Here is a 19,323-nt window from a genome sequence, read left to right on the forward strand (position 1 = left end):
TTGAGGTTGTTGGGAAGAGCTGTGTATTGTTAGTTCAGCTGTTCATCCACATAAAATTAATAACAGCAATCATCTGATTAAAATCCATCACCAAAGTCAATAGAAGCTCATCTGCTCGATCTAAAATCATCCTCAATGACACAAATGTGGAAAAGCCGATGAGACAAGTATGTACCTACCACAGGAAGTAGGCTATTTCGTGCAGCGATCTGTCTCGGCAGATCAACAGCCATTAGAATATAAAGATACACTCCACCTACAAGAAAGACCTTGGTTCGATGTCTTGTACCAATAATAAATAAACAAAAATTTCTGACAAAACAGAGATGAAGCTTTGGTCTGAAGTATGTAACGTTTCACGAAAAGATTAGTGTACAATATGCTCAGTGTGAGGAGAGAAGAGGATCGGGTGGGAAATAAGAGGTGGGAGGGGAGTTTGGGGTAATACAACTTCTATCATATCATAAACGAGCAACGTAGGAATTGGCTTGAGTGACGTATCTCACCCACCGATACGGGTTATATGTACTCGATTTCTTCGCTATCTGCAAATACTTCACCTGCATCAAAGAGCCAAATTTTTAACAGAGTGAGATTCTCTTATCTAGATTCTCTTTTTCGTAGTTTCAGATAAGTGTAAACAGCCATACTTCCAGTCTAGAATCTAATCTTGATGCATTATGAGCTTGAAGATTACAGCTAATTATATAACACAGACTGAGCGAAATATAAAGCTCAGAGTCTTTAGAGTATTTTTAACCAAAAATTTGCCTCATGTTGTTTCCCGCCTATGGTAATATAAAATTTAGTCTTTCAACTTAGAAATACAATCTGGCCCAAAATAAATAAAAATACGATTAAAGCAAGTAGCTATCTCAGGACTTCATCATCACCTGTAGTCCCGAAGCATTATGCATGGGGATGATGAATGTCATGCTGACTGGTCCAGATTCCTTTGTAATATTTCCTGGACGACAAAGCAACACACGTAAATGGAGAGTCAGTACGACAAAGAAATTACGGAAGCTATACCATGGGTTTCTTGCAAAACATCGTTCACGAGCTATACCATGGGTTTCTTGCAAAAATGTCAACTTTGCACGTAGTGTATGTTCGGATCCACCAACAATCTGTCATGTAAAGCAGATGTAAGTATACTCTTGTTTACAGTGAGATATAGAGAAGATTCAAGATAAAGGTATCGACATTAACTCGACTAACACTTCCTGGTAAATTACAATACGTGCTTTTACTTTCAGGAAGATGAAGAGGAATTTAGAAAATTTGGCCTAATACTGACAAATAGAACCTTATGATCCAACTTTTTAGTGTTTAAAAAGAAAATACAAACAAGTGAGGCACGTACATATATATACAATCAAATCTCTACACTCAAGTAGGGGTGCATCATGCATTTGCAATCTAAGATTTATTTCCAAGAATTAGAACTTTCGTCGATTAGTAATATTACGCATAGAATTTCATAGTTTCTTAAAGTGTGAAGACTTAGCAACATGAGACGTCAAGATGGCTGTCTGCAAAGCAACAAGCAAGCTTCATAGAAAATAAAGGCTTCTTCCCTTATAATTTCTCATTTTTCAAGTAAGGAGCCATTCCATAAATTGACAGTCAGCAGCAAGCCACAGAACATAATCAAATGTCAACGAAATTAGGCACAGCAAAAGTTCATTAAATGCATAGGTGCCAATTTATCCTCTTTAATAACTAAAGACCATAAAAGCATATGAGAAATAATTGCCTTCTTTAAACTCCATTCAAGCTTCTTGTTTGCCTCCTTGAAGTCTGCCGTTTGCCCAGCTGCTCCACGATCCAGCTCGAAAGTTGCTCTAGATCACAAAAATCAAATTTTATTCCCAAAAGGATAATAAGAGCAAATATTTAAGTCAATCTATAGCATTCAGAAAAATATTCCCCGGAAAGGATAATGAATAGGGGAATGAATGGAAAACAGTTCGAATAGAAAAGGCATTTCCTTCGCTAGTTGCTCTTCTCTTACCTAAGAGATTTTAACATATAGACTCTTACATATGACAATCAAATAAAATTGCTTTTTGAATTGTATTTCATTTAATCTACATTCAGTTTGTTTATGAATAACAAACAGAATTTTGATCAATTTTAAGTTGCAACTCTCAGAGTCACCTTTGGAATCATATTTACCGGAAACATTGGCTTACATTATTTGAAATTTTGAAGGTTCAAGATAGATTTATATGTTATCCTATGATTCAGTCCACAAATCAATTCATCAACAAATGCATCACTCTCATTGGCAGTGTATACAGATGCTAAAGAGTAAATATGGTAACTAATGGACAGGAATATAAAGCTAATAATTCTCTTCCAAATATTTTTGCGGGATAGTTCGTTGAGAACCGCCATGCCTTCCTATATTGAGTTTCTATAGGAAGGCAATATAACATCACCCATCAAATTAAAGGATTCCAACTTCCAAGTCCCCTTAAAGCAGATAAAATTTAGAAAGCAGTACCTTGTAGTATATTTAGGCAGTGGCATTTGGACCACGATTGTATTTGCGGTGATATTTGACGGAAATTCAGCCCGTATTTTAATAGTTACTTCAGCCTGCAGATGTCCAACAGAACAGTAATACTAATTTCTTAAGATAAACAAAATGGAATACTAAATTAGCAGTTACTATTCCAGAAAAGAAAAAAATGAAACTCTGGCTCACCCTGAGATTTCCTGCTTCTTCAATCAAAGCATTTACGCGAAAAGGGGGCTTAAACTCCTGGGTCATGCGATAGTTCATAACTGGAAATTCACCATCAGGTGGTACCTTCAATAAGATAAACAGAGGGATGAAACACATGCTATAGAAACAGAAACAAAAAATTTTTCCTGATTTCAACTGAAAACAGACATAGCTAAATTGACAGAATTTCACTCACCAAACTCAAAGTCCTATCAACATCAAAACTATCAAGACGGACAGATTCATGAAAATTACAGTCATCAAGTATCACTGCTCCAGAACCAGTTGAACTTCTATAATCTGCCATAAAAATTGGGGCGAGTAAGGTAAGTCGGGTAAAAGACAATCATATATTCCTTCCTAATTAACTCAACATCCAGCCGGTGCTACATGCAGAGAAATAAGACATCCATGGAATGATAATTAACTCACAGCTGTCACGCACTGCTACGTACAAAAGTTTGACATATCATCTAAAATTTTATGCATGTAGCTGACAATGAAAAAAACAGCATAGTGATCTGACAACTGACTCCCATATTAACATTTCAAAAGCAGAAAGTACTTTGGGAAACATGCACCAAAGCTGGTAACTTTTAAATTTATGTCCATAAAGCACTGTATGCTTTTGAGAGAAAATGGCAAAAGAAGCTCAAATGCAGTAGAGCTGAGCTGAAAATAATTGAAGCCACGTCCATGCATACAAGAGAAAATGACAAAAGCAGCATGATTGTATTAGAACGACGTGCAATATAACCTTGAAAGTGGCAGAGAATTCCACATACAAAATTGAAGGGGGAAAAAACCAGTAGAACACTCATAAAAAGTTGTAATAACAATGGGTTACAGTAGCTAGAGATAAAAACTTTTTAGTAGCATCAGAAATCCATTCATTTACACCAAGAAAGGGAAAGGAAGAGAAGCACACGTCAAAAAAAACTGTGGAAGTATTCATGAGAAAAAAGGATAAAACACCAGAATTACCATATAGTGATCCGCTTCCTCTTCCTATATTCAGTTCCTCATTTAAAGCTACTCGAATTTCCGGATTTCCGGTAAGATAACTCTTCATTTGAATGGTACCATCAATCTCAGAAGTCAATATATATCCCTGTTCAACCAAAGATTGAGCAATAATATTTAATAGATTTATGAATCACAAAAAAAAATTCAAGAATTCTTTTAACAGATGTACTTCTAGAGAGCAATTGCATTTCCACATGTAATTTTCTAATGCTTCTGGCTACAGATACCGATAAGAAGGTAGCAATTTCACATAAGCTTATAAAAAGTTTTTCATTTAAAAGTAGATCAGAGATAATTCTTGAGATTTGCTTAGTAATTCTAGTAGGAGAATGCTCTTAATTTTGACTTACAACTAAGGGCATACATCACATATAAATATGTAACACTAAAAATTCGAAACCCGAAATATGAAACTGTTACCCACACTGGAACTGAATGTCACACTGATCTTCTCAATTATATCCACGAAAATTTCCTCCCTCTTCCTTCCTGCAGGTTCATTCGCAATTACAGATTTTGTGACAGCTGTACCGGGCATTCTTTTTGATCCTTGCTGAATGATAATTATAGCCAAAAAATGGAAAATTGTTAGTCAACTCATCTGTCTGTTTGGACAATATAACAGAGCTTTCAAAAATAGCTGTTTAAAGATACCATGAAAATGGCTGCAGGGCCAAGAGGTGGTAAACGTGCAGCATCAACTGCGATTGGTTCATTAAATATATAAGACTTCAATACTTCAGTGGATGTAGATTGCACATAACCAAAGTCCTGCCAGAAAGAGGGTGTTCATAGTCAGTACTTGACATTGCATTTAAGCAAGAATTTTCTGTCAAAATTGAATCGGCCCATAGATCTTTTAAAGTCACCATAGCTATATAGAGTCATACTGCAATTAGAGGGTGAATGACTCAGTATTGTTGGTCTTCAAAACATATTGTTTGGTCAATAGAAGATGCATATATATTCTCATGCCCCTTGCTGCTTGCACAAACTTACTACGAATGAAAGTAATCATACATCAAACAGCATAGAAACATTGAAAATGAAGAGGTCTGCTTAAACTTTTATACAGAAAAATGATGTCTATTGCTGACAGTCAATCTAACAAGGTGTCTGTATGATCAGGCACATGACAGCACAAAGAGGAAGCCCCTTGCATATGAGCAAGATATAGTGCAACAATATAGAAGCATTCACTTACAATGACTTCATCAAGCAGCTCATATACAAGTACAAAATTCTTCCGCAATGAATCTTCACTGAGAACACCGAGGTAATCCTTGATTACCCTGGCAATCCTTTGCAAAAGCTCCAGCACTAGAGAAGGTGATATGTTAACTCTTGTGGTTGCAACAAATAGCAAGCCAGCTACCTTCACATGGAAGTAGTTTACGCCATCGACATTCTATACATTGGAAAAGAAATCCCAGAAGAAAAAAAAAGTCAAGAAGTGAGGTAAGTGATAATTTGATGCTGTATAAACATAGTACTACACAGGCCAAATTGAGGTAACAAAAACTCAAAAAGAAGCTCGCTCAGCGGTCAGCAATTCCATAGAATATCCAACATATGACAACCAACAATTCCTAAAATCCAAGGAAAACGCACAACATCATGGATGCAGTTTCAGAATAACACCAGCAGGTACATAATTTAATCTGCAGTCGGTGGAAGAATCAAGATAAATAAAGAAGTTCCACTTGTATACTTGATTTGTTCTACAGAAACTTATTTACCAAGTGACCCGGCAAACTGCATTTTAGAGTGCATAAACAAATTGAATAAATATAGAGCCATAGAATCATTCACGAACACAAGAAATACCTACAAAGACAGGCGGTGCTTGTGCTTCATCCTGCCCTTCCTCTTTCCAGAACTTCACTTTCCGAAAGAAGATCTCCGTGCTTCCCTTTTGCACTTCTCCGCGATCTAAAACCAATCAAAAGACATATCGCTACTTCATTACACAAACAACACCAATGATTTAAAGGCATAAATTTTGCATTCTTCCAAAATAGAAAACTGGAAAGTCAGTTAAAAGTTCCTCAAGGAAACCAATTGCCCATCGGTGCTACTCTCGTGCCGGCATTGCCATGAAAATTTGCAGCTAAAATAAAGTAATTGGTTTATCACTAGACGAAGAACAGCGAGACTCATGAAATCAGTATCCACCTCCATCTCATTTGCCACTCTCAATCCGAAGGAAACCATAATTCTCCAAACAAAAGGATTAGCAACAAAACAACAGTATCAGATCAATACTCATGCAATACCAAAACTGAGCTATCAGCTAATGAAACTATTGGAATCTGCGAAATGATCGTTGAATCGGCAGATTTGAGCTGAATAGACAAAGAGCGAAGTGAAATTGAGGTTTGATGATAGGAAAGGCAGTGGCAGGAAATTACAGTCGCGGAATACGATGTTGTCGCCTCGCTGCGAGAGAACGAAGAACTGAGAGATCATCGCTCAATCTGCCTTCAGTGCTTTTCTTCTTCTTCTTCTTCTTCTTCTCTGCAGAAAGCTTCAGCTCAGATTTGCGTCTTTCGTTTCTTCTCGTCGATCTCATCGTTTTACAATTCCCGAACCCCGATTTTTCCGTTATTCCAATTTGACCCCACTATTTGTCCATCCTCATTTTATCCTCCACTCAAATTAACATGTTTGTGAATTTACACCATTTTTTTCTTTTATTGAACTTTGACCCCTATATTTTGCTTTTCCTTCAAAAATTACCCATCACAAGATTATCAGACTTTGCTATTGTCTGTAAACTATGCAATCAAACACCGGCAACTCGCAAGTTATATGACAATAATGGTACATTTGAGCCGAATTTGATAAAAATAATACGCCGTACAAATTTGAATTAGTGAAATACATGATACATTAGTCTACTTCTTCATAATAGATATCACATATATTTCGGTGAAAATAATGGATATATATTTAGATTAAGAAAATGTGTAAGTAATTTTTCTTTGCATTGTTGACAGGGATTTGTTATGGTAGATACAATTGGTCTTGCTTCCTGTACAAATATTTACGATCTTTACTTTGGTCAGCTCGACCCCCAGGGCCCTCTCGAAAGATAAAGCCTTCAACGCCAAAAACTGCGATCTCTGATTGAAAACTTGCGCCCTTCGCCTGGCATTCGTCCCTCGAAATAAAAGGTCCACTTCTCGAAAGTACAGTTAACGAGATCATAGTACCCTCCATAGAGGACAAGTTCCCCTTTAACTACTCTCTCTTCGATCCACGGGTATGTGAACAAGTTCTTCAGTGACTCGTTAATCGACTCCTGCGAGTAATGTAGAGATTAAGAAAAGCTTCAACCTCGTGTATCAATTAGTTTTCCTAGATTATCCAGCATCAATATTTCGGAATTATAACTATTTTTCCTGCAATTTACAAATGCAAAACATTGGATTCATCGGGGATGATTGACAGTTCTGCTGCAGAATGAGACCTTTTCACAATGTTTGCACTGCTGGTCCAAGTCAAGATGAGCTGCAACGGATTTTGCTCGTAACTTTGCAGCTTTCCCGTTGATTATCCACTTATCAACGTAACTCCTGAGAAGAGAGAGCAACATTTAATTTCACACGTTAAGCGCAAGTTCTGGATCCAAAATTGAGAATGTTATAGATACCTTGATTCGGTATCATTCATGCTCATCAGGGCTTCAATTCCCGCACAGTTGCTGTGGCCGATAACAAGAATGTTCTTCACCTGTGAAGAAGCCAAATCGAAGAAAATATGAATACCTTAATCACCACTCAACGTAATGTTTAAATATGAATATATAAAATTTGAAGAATCCTTATGTTTAGATTATTCGCTGGGAAAGTTCGAATAGATATATGGAAATTCTTTTCAACAGAAAGCTTGCAACTTACTTTAAGAGATTTTACAGCAAACTCAAGGGCAGCACTGGTTTCTGATGGTCCGAACTGCGAAAGTACTTCAAATGAGCTCGACAATTTGGTCAAACAATACGTATAATTGCCAGAGAAAAAGGAGACCAACCTCACTAGGGGGGACGAGATTTGCAACATTCCGTACCGTGAGGGCTTCCCCGGGCTCAAATCCAACGATGTTCGAGGGGCAAACCCGAGAGTCAGCACAGGCAATTACCATAAACTGTCCAAAAACGTTTTAGCTTGAAGCATTATACTTTTACCGAAGATGTCAATAATTGAAATTTAGAGATGTTTGTGAAACTTAGTGGTTTGATTTTCTCTATATCACCTTTGGCGACTGAATCTTTGCAAGAGTCTGGTAATGCTGTGCTTCTTTCCTGTTCAAAAGTGGATGTTACCCCTTTGAACGAGAAGAAGAAGCAGAATTTTGCATCGAAAAGGAGAATTGTTCGTAATCCAAATGCAATATCAGCTCCTTACAAGAATTTGTTCTTCTTAAAACTCAGAAACCTCAGTTTGATCTCGTCGAAGACATCCTCGTCGGCTCCACTTTCTGCCATAGTTTCAACATCACACGTCTTCCTCCGCTCTTCATGTTTAGCCGTGGAAAAATCCCGAGAACTACAATGGGTAAAGATAGGGAGGAAGTGTCTTCTCAATCAGGAATGTCTTCTAATATGTTCTCAACGGTAATAAACAACCAAAAGGAGCAAACATCTTTTACTTCGTAAAAAGCGATGTAGTCAGTCGATCATTCCGAAGCCTCTCCTTCTCAGTCTGCAAAGTCAAATTTAACGGAAAAATCACATGAGAAGTTAAAACAAAGCCTCTTTAAGAAAACCCCATGATTCAAAAACTTACCAGTCTTTCATTTTCAGATGGGCTCCGGCTTACCCCAGTGAAAGAACCTGAAGCAGAGTGCTGAAGAGGGTCCCCAAGTGCAGAAGAGGCCCTTCTGGTTCTTGTTGCTCCAGCTCGAAACCCAGCAGCGGCAGCAGAAAGAACTGAACGAGCCTGGCAACCTGAAGCAGATTGAATCGAAACGAACAACTCGAATCATTATAGCCGCTACGGATGATGACGAAAATGAAGATAAACACAGATATGTATATTCTTACTAATTCTCCAAGTTGCCATGCTGCTCCTCTGTCACTGAGGAGGGAAATCTGCTTCTGCCTGTGTTTTCCAAGGAAGGATGGGTTCCTCGCTCGCGTTTTAGGTTCCATCTTTCTTGGTCGGTCCATAGGAGAAGCCAGAAGGAAAGTGGACGTAAAAGGACATGGCATTCTTATCCAATGGGAAGGAGACGATTCCATGAGAGATCCAACTTTGTGGGAGTGAAAGATGAAGTTGACGTTGCCATAAAATATCTTATCATTTATCTAAGCCCTCAAACTTTTGTCCATTGTTCATTTCAGACCTTACAAATCACAGATATGGATCTGAGAGCATTTTAAGGCTGTGATGTTCTTCGATAATACATCTCCTAGAAATTCCATCGTCGTGGAATGGGAGACAGGGTAGGCCTGTCGATGGATGATTTCTTACGCGGAAGATGAATTCTTATTTCTCGAGGATCTGAACATTCTCGAGGATCTAAAGCTGCAAGTGTTCGAGGATAGTTGAAAGATACTTGTCTTCCTTTCTCGTGTATTTGTGTCTGTAATGGTCGGTTCTAAGAGATAATCCACAAGCCCACTGATTTGTTCAAGTCCAGTGAATCCAACACACTTCATAGATCCGATGTAAAAGTTCATGCCGTTTTAATATCGCTGGACCGAAACCGTAAAGTATTTCTGAATAAAAGAAACTAAACAGTGGATGAAACCACAACAATCTTCGATTTCTGCAAGATAGCTGCTATGAAGTTGCTGCCCCGAATAAACTGCATAGATTGGTATTATAACAGAGAGTTGAAATAACGACCCAGTCAGTGTCATCTCGACCGCTGAATTCCAATGGCAAATCAACCCGAATGAAAGATAAATTGACTAACTTTTCATCAACCGAAACATTACCCAGAGGTGTTGAACTTATGGAGTCCAGCGGCCCCTTAACCTCGTGATCGACATCAATCCTGAAACTCCATTAGAGTTCAAAATAGAACAGCCACAGAGGAAGAGCCATCAATCTTCTTGCAAGAACTCGATTAAGCTAAATTTTCTTATACACCAAATCCACCAGAGAACCACAGCTACAATGCTGCGTATCACTGCAACCAATACATTCCCATCCAATCTCAGGAGCAACCAAATAAGAACAAAATCATCACCATATCCGAATGTCAAGCTTCTCTACCAGTATACAGCTGCAGTTTCTGCAATTTCAACAACTACTGCATTTGACAATTAACTGAAGGCTGGCTGATATTAGTCGGGAGCAGCATTCGCAACCCGTTCAATGCTATGCAGCTCAAGGAGTTGCATTCAATTTCAAAATTTCACAAGCAAGCAGAAGAGAATCATCAAAATAAACTAGGGGCCAAAGAGCTTCTTTTCTTTCTACCAGGGCATGAAAGCTAAGCTAATTCCTTGATGATAAAGATTACAACAGATACAATGCTACACATAAAAGGCCAAGAGGGGCAAGTCAGCTGAGAAAACAAACCTGAACAGCTCTACAAACAATGAAAGACCAACACAGCATCAATCTACAAACAACCGCCGCCGCCATTGTTACAAATTCTCGAAACCGAGCAAGTTTGCATTTTTTTTTTTTTTGCCCCTTATCATGGCTCGACTTATGGCTTCAGAACCCTCAAAACCCTGCACCAACATAGCCCTGAACCTAAGCGGATAACTTATTCCACTCCGATTTCTCAGCTCCGCATTGCAGCGCTTAAAGTCTACCCTTTATTCCCAAAAACATGAACCGCCAGCTACGCATATTTCCTCGGCCGTCCCCTCTTCCTTGGCCCGTTTGGCCCCGGTGCTGCTGGGGCGGCGGCACGCCTAGCTCCTGACCCTCGGCCCCCTGCCTTCTTCTGAGCTGAAGCGCTCTTACTTGCAGCTGCCGGAGGCTTTGGCACAACCTTCGGCTCGGTCTTGGTGACCACAAACCCAAGCGGGAAAGCCCCCCAGCAGAAATGGTACGCGTCCTTCCCTGGCAACTGCGGCGGTGGGGAGGTGATGGGGGCACCGTGAAAAGCCCTATGACACTCCTGACACCTCAGGCAACAGTTCTCGTACATGGCGGGGTACTCGTGCAAGTAATAGCAGTACGGGCAAGTGGTCCAGAACGTCGCGAACCTAGACCTGTCGCCGCCCCCATCGTCCCCCACCGCCGGCTCCTGCGGCGGCTGAGGCTGCGGCGGAGGGGGTCGTTCCCCCGTATGTGCCCGAGCGACCTCAGCGAATGCGCCTGCAACGGGGCCGGTCCTCCGCACCGGCAGCTTCACCTGCTGCGCGGCGGCAGCGGCGGCGGACAGATCAACCCTGGAGAAGAAGCTGAGCTCCCGATCGAAGACGGTCTTCTTGCTGGGGTCGGAGAGGACCGCCCAGGAGGCAGCGACGAAGCGGAAGGCGTGATCAGCGTAGGGGTACTTGTTCTTGTCGGGGTGAAGGAGGAGAGCGAGGCGGCGGTACTGGCGCTTGATGAGCTCCTGGTCGTCGGTCCGGCGGTCGATCTGGAGGATGGAGTACCAGTCGTGGTGGTTGTTGACGCGGCGCTCAGCGGCGAGAAGGACGTCGACGATGGCGAGGATCTGGTCGGAGCCCTCGAGGAGCGGCTCGGTCTCCTGAGCCAAGAGCGCGAATTCCTTGGAGCCGTTAAGGTCACGGGCGAGGAGGAGCTTCTCGGCGACTCCGAGCAGCCGCTCGGCTTCGATCCGGCTAGGGTGGTGGCCGTCCATTGTTTCTCCTCAGCAGTAAACAAATGGGAAGAGAGAGGGCAGGGAACTGCTCCGAGGAGAGTTGCCAAAAGGAAAAAATTGGGGCAAACTGACTGTTTAGTGAGCTTTTTTTCTTAAATAAATTTTTTTTTTAAAGATATTTATTTTCCCTATTTTCTAAATTTATTACTATATCTATCTAATCTAATCTAATCTAATCATAATTTAAGTTGGAGCCTAAAGATGGTTGTTGAATGCAGTCGAGCCATACCAACCTCGACCTTTTTTTTTTCGTTCTAAAGTCTGGTATCCGAAAGTCCAATTGGATCAGCCACGGCATTTTTACTTGAGGTCTATCAATGAACGGAAATCGAGCCAAGCCGGATGGCTTTAAGGCGCCCTCGAGCTTGTGGCAATACTAGGCTGGGCTCGACCCGGTTGTGTGGAACCAACAAAATAGGATGAGGCCCAAAACCCATAAAAGTAAGGCTATGGGCCCTGGAGAATGGGCTAACAAATGGGCAGCAGGTTGCCATTTCAGCCCACTGGACACCCACCAATGCCCCTCGGGGGAATGCCCCATGAGGTGATTCTGCACGGAAGAATGAAGGGCCTGCAGCTGCACTGTGTGCCGATTGTTGCGATGATCTTAATTTCCACAAGGTCGCACGTGCGTGTAATCTCGGATATACATTTTATGTATCGGTTTTGAGCTAGGAGTAATTTACTCCGTGTTCTCAGACAATGCCCGGTAGCGATGGAATTCTGGAATTCTTTGGAAGTCCCTCTCTCCAAGCGAGGCACCTTCAGATTGCCTATTTATGATTAGATCAAGACAAACTGTCAGGCTCATGAAAGCCATAAACAGAGTGTCAAATGGTCCATTGTCTTCCCGCAAGCCCTTTGGCTTATTTGGAAGAAACATAATGAAACTATATTTCAAAGAGCTTCAAATTCCATTAATCTTCCTAATCTTTGCCCCTGCAGATCAGCTGAGTTCCAAGCTCTCCTATCCAGCACGGCTATTCGGACGACTCACTCTGTGAACATTGCCTGGACTTCGCCGCCCTCGAGGTGGATTAAGCTTAACACAAATGGGTCGGCCTCAGGGAATTCAGGCCGTGCTGGGCCTGGAGGGATTTTGAGAAACGAGTTAGGCCGTTGGATTCAAAGCTTTGCTTTGTTTCTTGGAACAACTAACAGCCTTGCGGCTTAATTATGGGCGATACTTGAGGGGCTTGTTATGGCCAAATCCCTGGGTATCCGGTCACTTTGGGTTGAGTTAGACGCCAAGGTGGTCATGGAGCTAATCTGGGAGTCATCTCAAGACAATAACTTACTAAAATCTCTTATTGATGATTGCAGGGAACTCAGGAGACACTTCCGGGAGTTTCAAGTGCAGCATGTTTATCGTGAAGGGAACAAGGTGGCGGATGCTCTTGCACGGATTGGTCAAGATACCGGTCAAGACCTCATGTACTTCGATATTCCACCATCAGATGTGGCAGCTCTTGTAACTTATGATGCAATGGGGATGTCTTCCCCTAGATTTGTACAAGACCACACCACGGATATGGTGGGGGGTTAAGTTCGTTTTGTTTAATGCTATTTCCTTTTTTACCAAAAAAAAAATTTACTCCGTGTTATTTTCCTTTTTAATTATTTAGATTTTATTATTACAAAATCTATTGCTAAGACTTCGTATTTATGAGTGGGCTCGGCTACTAGAGTGAGTAATTATTTATTTACTTAATATTGCATTGCAAGATCATTTGACCGAGTAATGATGGGAAATACTTCGGTCAAATCAGGAAATTGCTAATTTGCCTTTAGTTTTCATAAAGGCAAACTACAGTATTAATGATAAATCTATGAATGGGTAAGGGAAAAGCAACTTTAAAAAAAAAAAAGGTATTATGGTACAATTCCACATCGGTGATGAGTCAGCCTCTCTTTCTCTCCATAGTGAAAAGCAATCTTGGGATTGAGAGAGTGCGCGTGGAATCAATGAACGAAACAGCAAACGCGATTTCTTTCATCACTCCATTTTTATTCTTGATATCTCGATCATATTGATTTCTAGGCTCTTCTTACCACTTTCAAAATTTTGAGCAGAATAATGATTTTCTCTTTTCAGTTTTTCGAGAATATATATGGTGCTGAGATTTATATAATAACAAGCATGTGGCTTCATAATTCAACCAGAACTTTTAATATTTAACGATCGTAAGTTAACGATTAGGGAGTTATTATCTGCGTCGGATAGTGTGTCGAATTCAGTTGAAAAGTGGAGTTAGTGGCACTCTCTTATGATCATTTCCTCATAGTCAAAAAGATCATTAAATCAAGACCCTCGTAACCACAACTCAATCAGCAGGTCCTTCGATGCAAACAATATTTTGGTTAACAATATCGATCCAATATTAATGAGGCATGCAATTGCTCGATGAATGTATATAAGTGCTGAAATAATACTTCACTCCTCGGGAGGTCATTTTTACTTATCGAGTTTTCAATGAGCCAAAAGCTTATCGAAAAATGGATTATTTTTTTATGACGATTAAATAGTAAAGACAAGGTCGTGTAGGCATGATTTTCCTACGACTAACCTCATATATAAACTATATATTAATTCAACAAAAGTACCACTCGAGGATAAATTTCTAGATTTCTCCTAGGGAGTGGTGAAGGTGACGCTATATTTGGCATGATCGCCCATAGAAATTGCTAAGCATGCAATAAATTAACTAAAGGGGTAGCTCCGTAGCTGCATTGCTCCTTCGGCAAGCTAAAAAGTTGTCTAATTTTTTGTGTTCATTACCATATGGTATGAGATTCTTGTGTTGGAGTAGTACGTCATACTCCACTTTCGACAAGAGTGATTTTCCCAATGAGGTTTGCAATCGAGTTTGTTTTTTTATTTGTTATAACCAACAACGTCTATTGTTGCCCAATTGGAAGAGAGATAGCCATGTAACCCGAGCAAGGCACGGGGCGATTGTTTTGAACTTTTTTTTTTTTTATAGAAATTCTCATTGTTAATGGACGAAAGTTAGGAATCACAATTAAGATAGCGGACTTTTATTGACAATAAAATAAGATAGAGGGAGAATGTTGAACTGATACCTTTCTTTCTTTCTTTTTTTCGATAGAGACTATTTTTTTCCGGTAGAGAAACGTTGAATTACTTATGTATTTAGTTAGCATCAAAATTGAATTTAATAAATTACGAAGGAAGAAATATATTCAGTGACTAAGATGACCAATTTCAATGTTTTGTTAAATTCAAATAATTTTAAAATTAGATTACATTTTGTTATGTGTAATTTAATATGGGAGAAGTACAACAATGGTCATAAATTTTTTTCTTTTTTGAATTTAAGTCCTATAAGTTTAACTTTGCAAAAAATAATCCTAAATCATTTCAAAATGGGGACAATTTTGGTCCATTCCATAATCGGCCGTTAACGGGCGATGACATGGACTTAACGCCGTGAAAAAGGTTACAGATGGTCGTTAATATGGTACACTTGGACCAATCATCGCACGCTACTTCAAAAAAATTAAAATATTTTTTAAAAAAATTAAAATTTAAAAAAGATAAATTGAATAAAACTGACCAAAATTAATACAAATCGAAGAAAAATTGGAAATTTTAAATTTTTAAAATTTTTAAAAAAGAGAAGAAGACTTAGAAAAATTACATAAAAAGATTTTAAAAATAAATAAAAACAATAAACTTTACGAAAAATTCTGAAAATTTTTAAAGGAAAAATTCAGAAAAATCTAAATTTAAATTGAAAAATTAAATTAAATTAAATAAAAATTGAAAAGTATCTCGGCAACTACCCAGTCCCTGCTCATTCTTCGACAAGTTTGAAAATTATCTCCCTCTTTTTTAATTTTATTTAGTTATTTTTTAAGATTGTCTTAATTTTCTTAAGTATTATTTAATTTTTTCTGAATTTTCTAAGTTTAACTTTATTTAGTTGTTTTTCTGAATTTTTAAGAAAATTCAGTTTTGTGCTATAACGTGCTAAGTTTAGAAGGTGTGCTAGGGGGAAAAACTTCACTATTTATACAAAAAGTTTCAGAAAATTGCCCGATTGATACAAAAAGTTTTGTTTTGTCACCAGAGGTACAAAAACTTTTGAAAACATAACACTTTAGTACAATCCATCAAGTTTCCACTAACATCATTAGTCTCTACTGACGTGACCTATGACTCAGCACATGCCTGCTGATATGGGTTGCTGACGTGGACAAAATTGAACCCAGAGTCGAGTGGCCGGAAGAATGCTGACGTGTTAGTGGAAGGGCTTTGGAGCAGTGACTCTGCGATACAAAATGTTTAACGTTGTGTAACATAATGGTATAAAAAGTTTTAAACATGTAACTTAGTGCAAAAAGTTTGGATAACATAACTTGTTCATACAAAAAGTTTTAAGGGAGTAATTTAAGATACACATATATGGGGGTTGGGGGAGGGGGAATGACGTGGCGGAAAACTTAAAAAAAAACAGAAGAGAACTTAACTTATAAAAGGGAAATAGTTTTGGTGAGAGGGAGAAGTGATAGTTCGATTCCTATTTTCTCTTTTTGCGCCTCTCTCTGTGTTTTTCACTGATTTCTTAAGTGTGGTGTGTAATCATCATCGTTTTTTATTCTCTGTTTGGGATGGCTAGAAGGGATGAGATTCATTTTACGAGAGAGAGGAGGAGGCATTTGATTCGAGTCCACGTGGTTGCGTACTACTCGAGGCCTTCCAGTCAACCCTTCAATCAGCAAAAACCCGATAGAATGGCAAATGTAAAAAAGGGCTCTGCATCTAGGCCTTCCACTCAACCCTCACCTACAAATTAATTATTTCATTGGATTGTAAGTATGGTATTGATACAGACCTGTTTCATTTTGTAATAATTGTGGAGTGTTAGTGGAAAATGAACACATGTAATTTATGACCGTGTGGAAGGATATGTAAATGTTGTCATCCTTATGAACAATTGTCTGATTCTTTTGAAGACTACGCGGAATAATTTTTGTAAATGCAGTCATCCTTGTGGGCTCCTTTCATTTTCACAATCTCATCGCCTAATTATCTCTCATTGGCGTGTGCAATTTCAAATCCAATCTTAATCCAGTTCAAGCACATAGATGCAGCTTTAGTTTCTCTAGCATAATCCTTCCTCAAAATCTTTAAACCCATATAATAATAATACAGTCTTTTAAACAGCGTTGTACCTAAAATGTGTACATCAAGTTACTCTCTCAAAACTTTTTGTATGAACAAGTTACGTTATCCAAACTTTTTGTACTAACAAGTAAAATATTTAAAACTTTTTGTACTATTATGTTACACGATGCTAAACATTTTGTACCATAAAGTTATTGCTCCAAAACCCTTCCACGGACACGTCAGCATTTTTCTTGTCACTCGACTTTTGGGTTCAATTTTGTCTAAATTAGCTGCCACGTTAACAACCATGTCATCGGCCACATCAGCATAGACTAGCATGTTAGTGGAAACTTGACGGATTGTACTAAGTGTTACGTTTTTCAAAAGTATTTGTACCTAATTGGTGACAAAATAAAACTTTTTGTACCAATCGGACCACTTTTTGAAACTTTTTGTATCAACAATGAATTTTTTCCTGTGTTAGGGGGTGAGAATAGTGTCAATTTTGTCCACTTTTCTGAAATTGTGCTATCATGTGTTATTTTCCCTTTTGAACTTGTATTTATATTTTTTCGAATTTTCACATTTTTAAAAAAATTTCAAAAATTTATGTAAATTTAACTGTTTTTTGAAAAATCTTGTTTTTTGCATTTTATGTATTTTTTTAATGAAAATTTCTTCTATGTCTTTAAAATTTTTAAAATTTTTAAATAAATTTAAATTTATTCCTCTTTTATTTAATTTTGGTTAATCTCATTCAATTTTTAAATCTTTTTTTTTTATGTTTTTGAAAAATCTTTAAGAATTATTTTGAATAGCATGTGATGGTTGGTCCACGTGAGTGATATTAACGACCAGTTGTAACATTTTTCACAGCATTAAGTCAACGTTATCGTCAGTTAACAGTCAATTATGGAATGGACTCAACCTGTCGCTTTTTGAAATGATTTAGGAATGCTTTTTGTAAAGTTAAACATATAGAACTTAAATTTAGAAAATAAAAAACTTTTAGTACCATTATCGTGATTCTCCCATTTTAATATAAAGTTGAAAGTCTATGTACTGAAATAAGATGAACGCAGTTGTTACTAACTCAATCATATATTTCATTTGGAAGTTATACATCAAATAAAATTTCAAAAAGTCGATAAATCAAGAACCTTAGCTAAGATATTTGGATAAAGTATGTTATTTTCCTTTTTATCGACGTTGTAAACAATTCTAGAATTCTCTCTCACAGTAAAATAAATAAAGGCAAAAGAGATGAGATATAATCACTTATCAAACAACGAAAAAATAGATGCGATGTTGCGTTTGGTGAATAAGTCAAGTTTAATTTAATTTGATTTAGTTTGATTTGAGGAGATGAAAACAAAAATAGTTTAAAAAAGTATGCGAGAGAAATTTGAAGAAAAAGATAAAAAAAAGTAATAATTGTACTGTTAAATAGTTGAGAAAAATTAATATTTAAAATTAATTGTAATAATAGATAAGAAAAATCATGAAAAAGAATTTGAAGTAAAAGATAAAAAATAATGATTGTATTATTATATTAAAAAAAAGTAAAATTAAATTAAGTTAAGTTTGATTGGGTAAACAAATGAGTATCCTAAAATTTTAAGGATAGCTTTGAATCACTTACTAGTACTATATGCTGATTAGAATGATAAGGCTTTGCCAATGCTTGAAAAAGCAAATGACAAAAATCTTAGAAGAGGCGTGAGGATACGGCCGCTCAATCACCTAAAATTTTTCAATCTTGAAAGATCAAATGACAAGTTTTTCTTCTCAATAGCTTTATATGTAAGACAAAGAAAATGAACCGCATATCAGTAAAATGAAAAGAATAGGTTATCGCTACCTGAATTACCTAAATTAGTAAGTATATCTTTTTATCCGGTGCAATAATAAAATAATAATATTTTTTTATTAAAAGTGAGTGTAGTGTAGTGACGCATATCATCGTCTGTTAATCTAGGGATTGCAAGTTCGATACTTAATAAGACTATTCATGACTCTTTACTAGTTATTTTGAATTTCTTTATAACTGAAAAAATTAAAATATTTTTTTATTACAAAAGAATCTTCTAATAACTAGCAAAATGAAACAATTAGTTCCATCACACTATTGTGATACATCCCATTTCTCATATTTTATTTGCTTCTCATAAGAAAAAACATTTTATCTTAATTAAAGAAGTATATACAATACTGTTTTATCTGAATCGACCTTGCGCATGCAACACTGTTTATTTTTTTCTTTCGTAAATTCTTCGTAATCAAATTAGTTTGGAAGAAGAAAAAAAAATTAAGTTAAAAGAAAAGAAAATGAAAACAGAGGAAACCTGACCCCTTTTCTGATGAGCAAGCGGTGGGGAGAGAGAGAGATGAGATATGAGGAGAGAGAAGGCAGGAGAGGAGAGAGGAGAGGGAGGGAGAGAGAGGTAAATGAGTGGGTAGTTTTTTTGTGTGTAAATTTATAATTATATTTTTAATTTAATGTACTTTAAATAATATAATATAAATTATATGGGCAAAATAGAAAATAAAAATTAGACGAAAAAAGATTAAATTGACAAATTAGTCATCCAAAGATGCATGTTACATCAAATCTGACATTCATAAATCT

General features: G+C 37.6%; 3 protein-coding genes across 3 annotated transcripts; all 3 read right to left on the reverse strand.

Annotated features, from left to right (window-relative positions):
* Window positions 1-115: 115 nt before the first annotated feature.
* LOC116205938 (AP-4 complex subunit mu) lies at window positions 116-6,332 on the reverse strand. The gene is made up of 13 exons (XM_031538639.1): window positions 6,175-6,332; window positions 5,595-5,695; window positions 4,968-5,171; window positions 4,418-4,534; window positions 4,188-4,316; window positions 3,722-3,848; window positions 2,934-3,037; window positions 2,717-2,821; window positions 2,513-2,607; window positions 1,760-1,847; window positions 1,070-1,130; window positions 894-967; window positions 116-560 (listed from the first exon to the last, which is right to left on the reverse strand). The coding sequence occupies exons 1-13, from the start codon at window positions 6,230-6,232 to the stop codon at window positions 462-464; spliced, it is 1,362 nt and encodes a 453-aa protein (XP_031394499.1). The 5' UTR covers window positions 6,233-6,332; the 3' UTR covers window positions 116-461.
* A 357-nt stretch (window positions 6,333-6,689) lies between these two features.
* Window positions 6,690-8,994, reverse strand: LOC116205939 (beta carbonic anhydrase 5, chloroplastic-like). Its single transcript, XM_031538640.1, has 10 exons — window positions 8,808-8,994; window positions 8,551-8,711; window positions 8,414-8,466; window positions 8,170-8,310; window positions 8,018-8,066; window positions 7,796-7,909; window positions 7,666-7,719; window positions 7,419-7,498; window positions 7,236-7,341; window positions 6,690-7,067 (listed from the first exon to the last, which is right to left on the reverse strand). Exons 1-10 carry the CDS (start codon window positions 8,824-8,826, stop codon window positions 6,867-6,869), a joined length of 978 nt encoding a protein of 325 aa, XP_031394500.1. The 5' UTR covers window positions 8,827-8,994; the 3' UTR covers window positions 6,690-6,866.
* Window positions 8,995-10,056: 1,062 nt separating this feature from the next.
* LOC116205940 lies at window positions 10,057-11,633 on the reverse strand. The gene has a single exon (XM_031538641.1). It carries the CDS (start codon window positions 11,537-11,539, stop codon window positions 10,568-10,570), a length of 972 nt encoding a protein of 323 aa, XP_031394501.1. The 5' UTR covers window positions 11,540-11,633; the 3' UTR covers window positions 10,057-10,567.
* Window positions 11,634-19,323: the final 7,690 nt, after the last annotated feature.

This window comes from Punica granatum, chromosome 4 (genome assembly GCF_007655135.1).
Source record: "Punica granatum isolate Tunisia-2019 chromosome 4, ASM765513v2, whole genome shotgun sequence".
Taxonomy (NCBI): domain Eukaryota; kingdom Viridiplantae; phylum Streptophyta; class Magnoliopsida; order Myrtales; family Lythraceae; genus Punica; species Punica granatum.

Coding starts and splice junctions, on each gene's coding strand:
- LOC116205938 (XM_031538639.1), bottom strand. CDS start 6,232: ATGATCTCTCAGTTCTTCGTTCTCTCGCAGCGAGGCGACAACATCGTA. Junction 2,608..2,716: donor AAGAAGCAGGAAATCTCAGG/GTGAGCCAGAGT, acceptor GGACATCTGCAG/GCTGAAGTAACTATTAAAAT. Junction 1,848..2,512: donor CTGCCTAAATATACTACAAG/GTACTGCTTTCT, acceptor TTTGTGATCTAG/AGCAACTTTCGAGCTGGATC.
- LOC116205939 (XM_031538640.1), bottom strand. Junction 8,467..8,550: donor CATCTGAAAATGAAAGACTG/GTAAGTTTTTGA, acceptor TTGACTTTGCAG/ACTGAGAAGGAGAGGCTTCG. Junction 8,067..8,169: donor TTTAAGAAGAACAAATTCTT/GTAAGGAGCTGA, acceptor ACTTTTGAACAG/GAAAGAAGCACAGCATTACC.
- LOC116205940 (XM_031538641.1), bottom strand. CDS start 11,539: ATGGACGGCCACCACCCTAGCCGGATCGAAGCCGAGCGGCTGCTCGGA.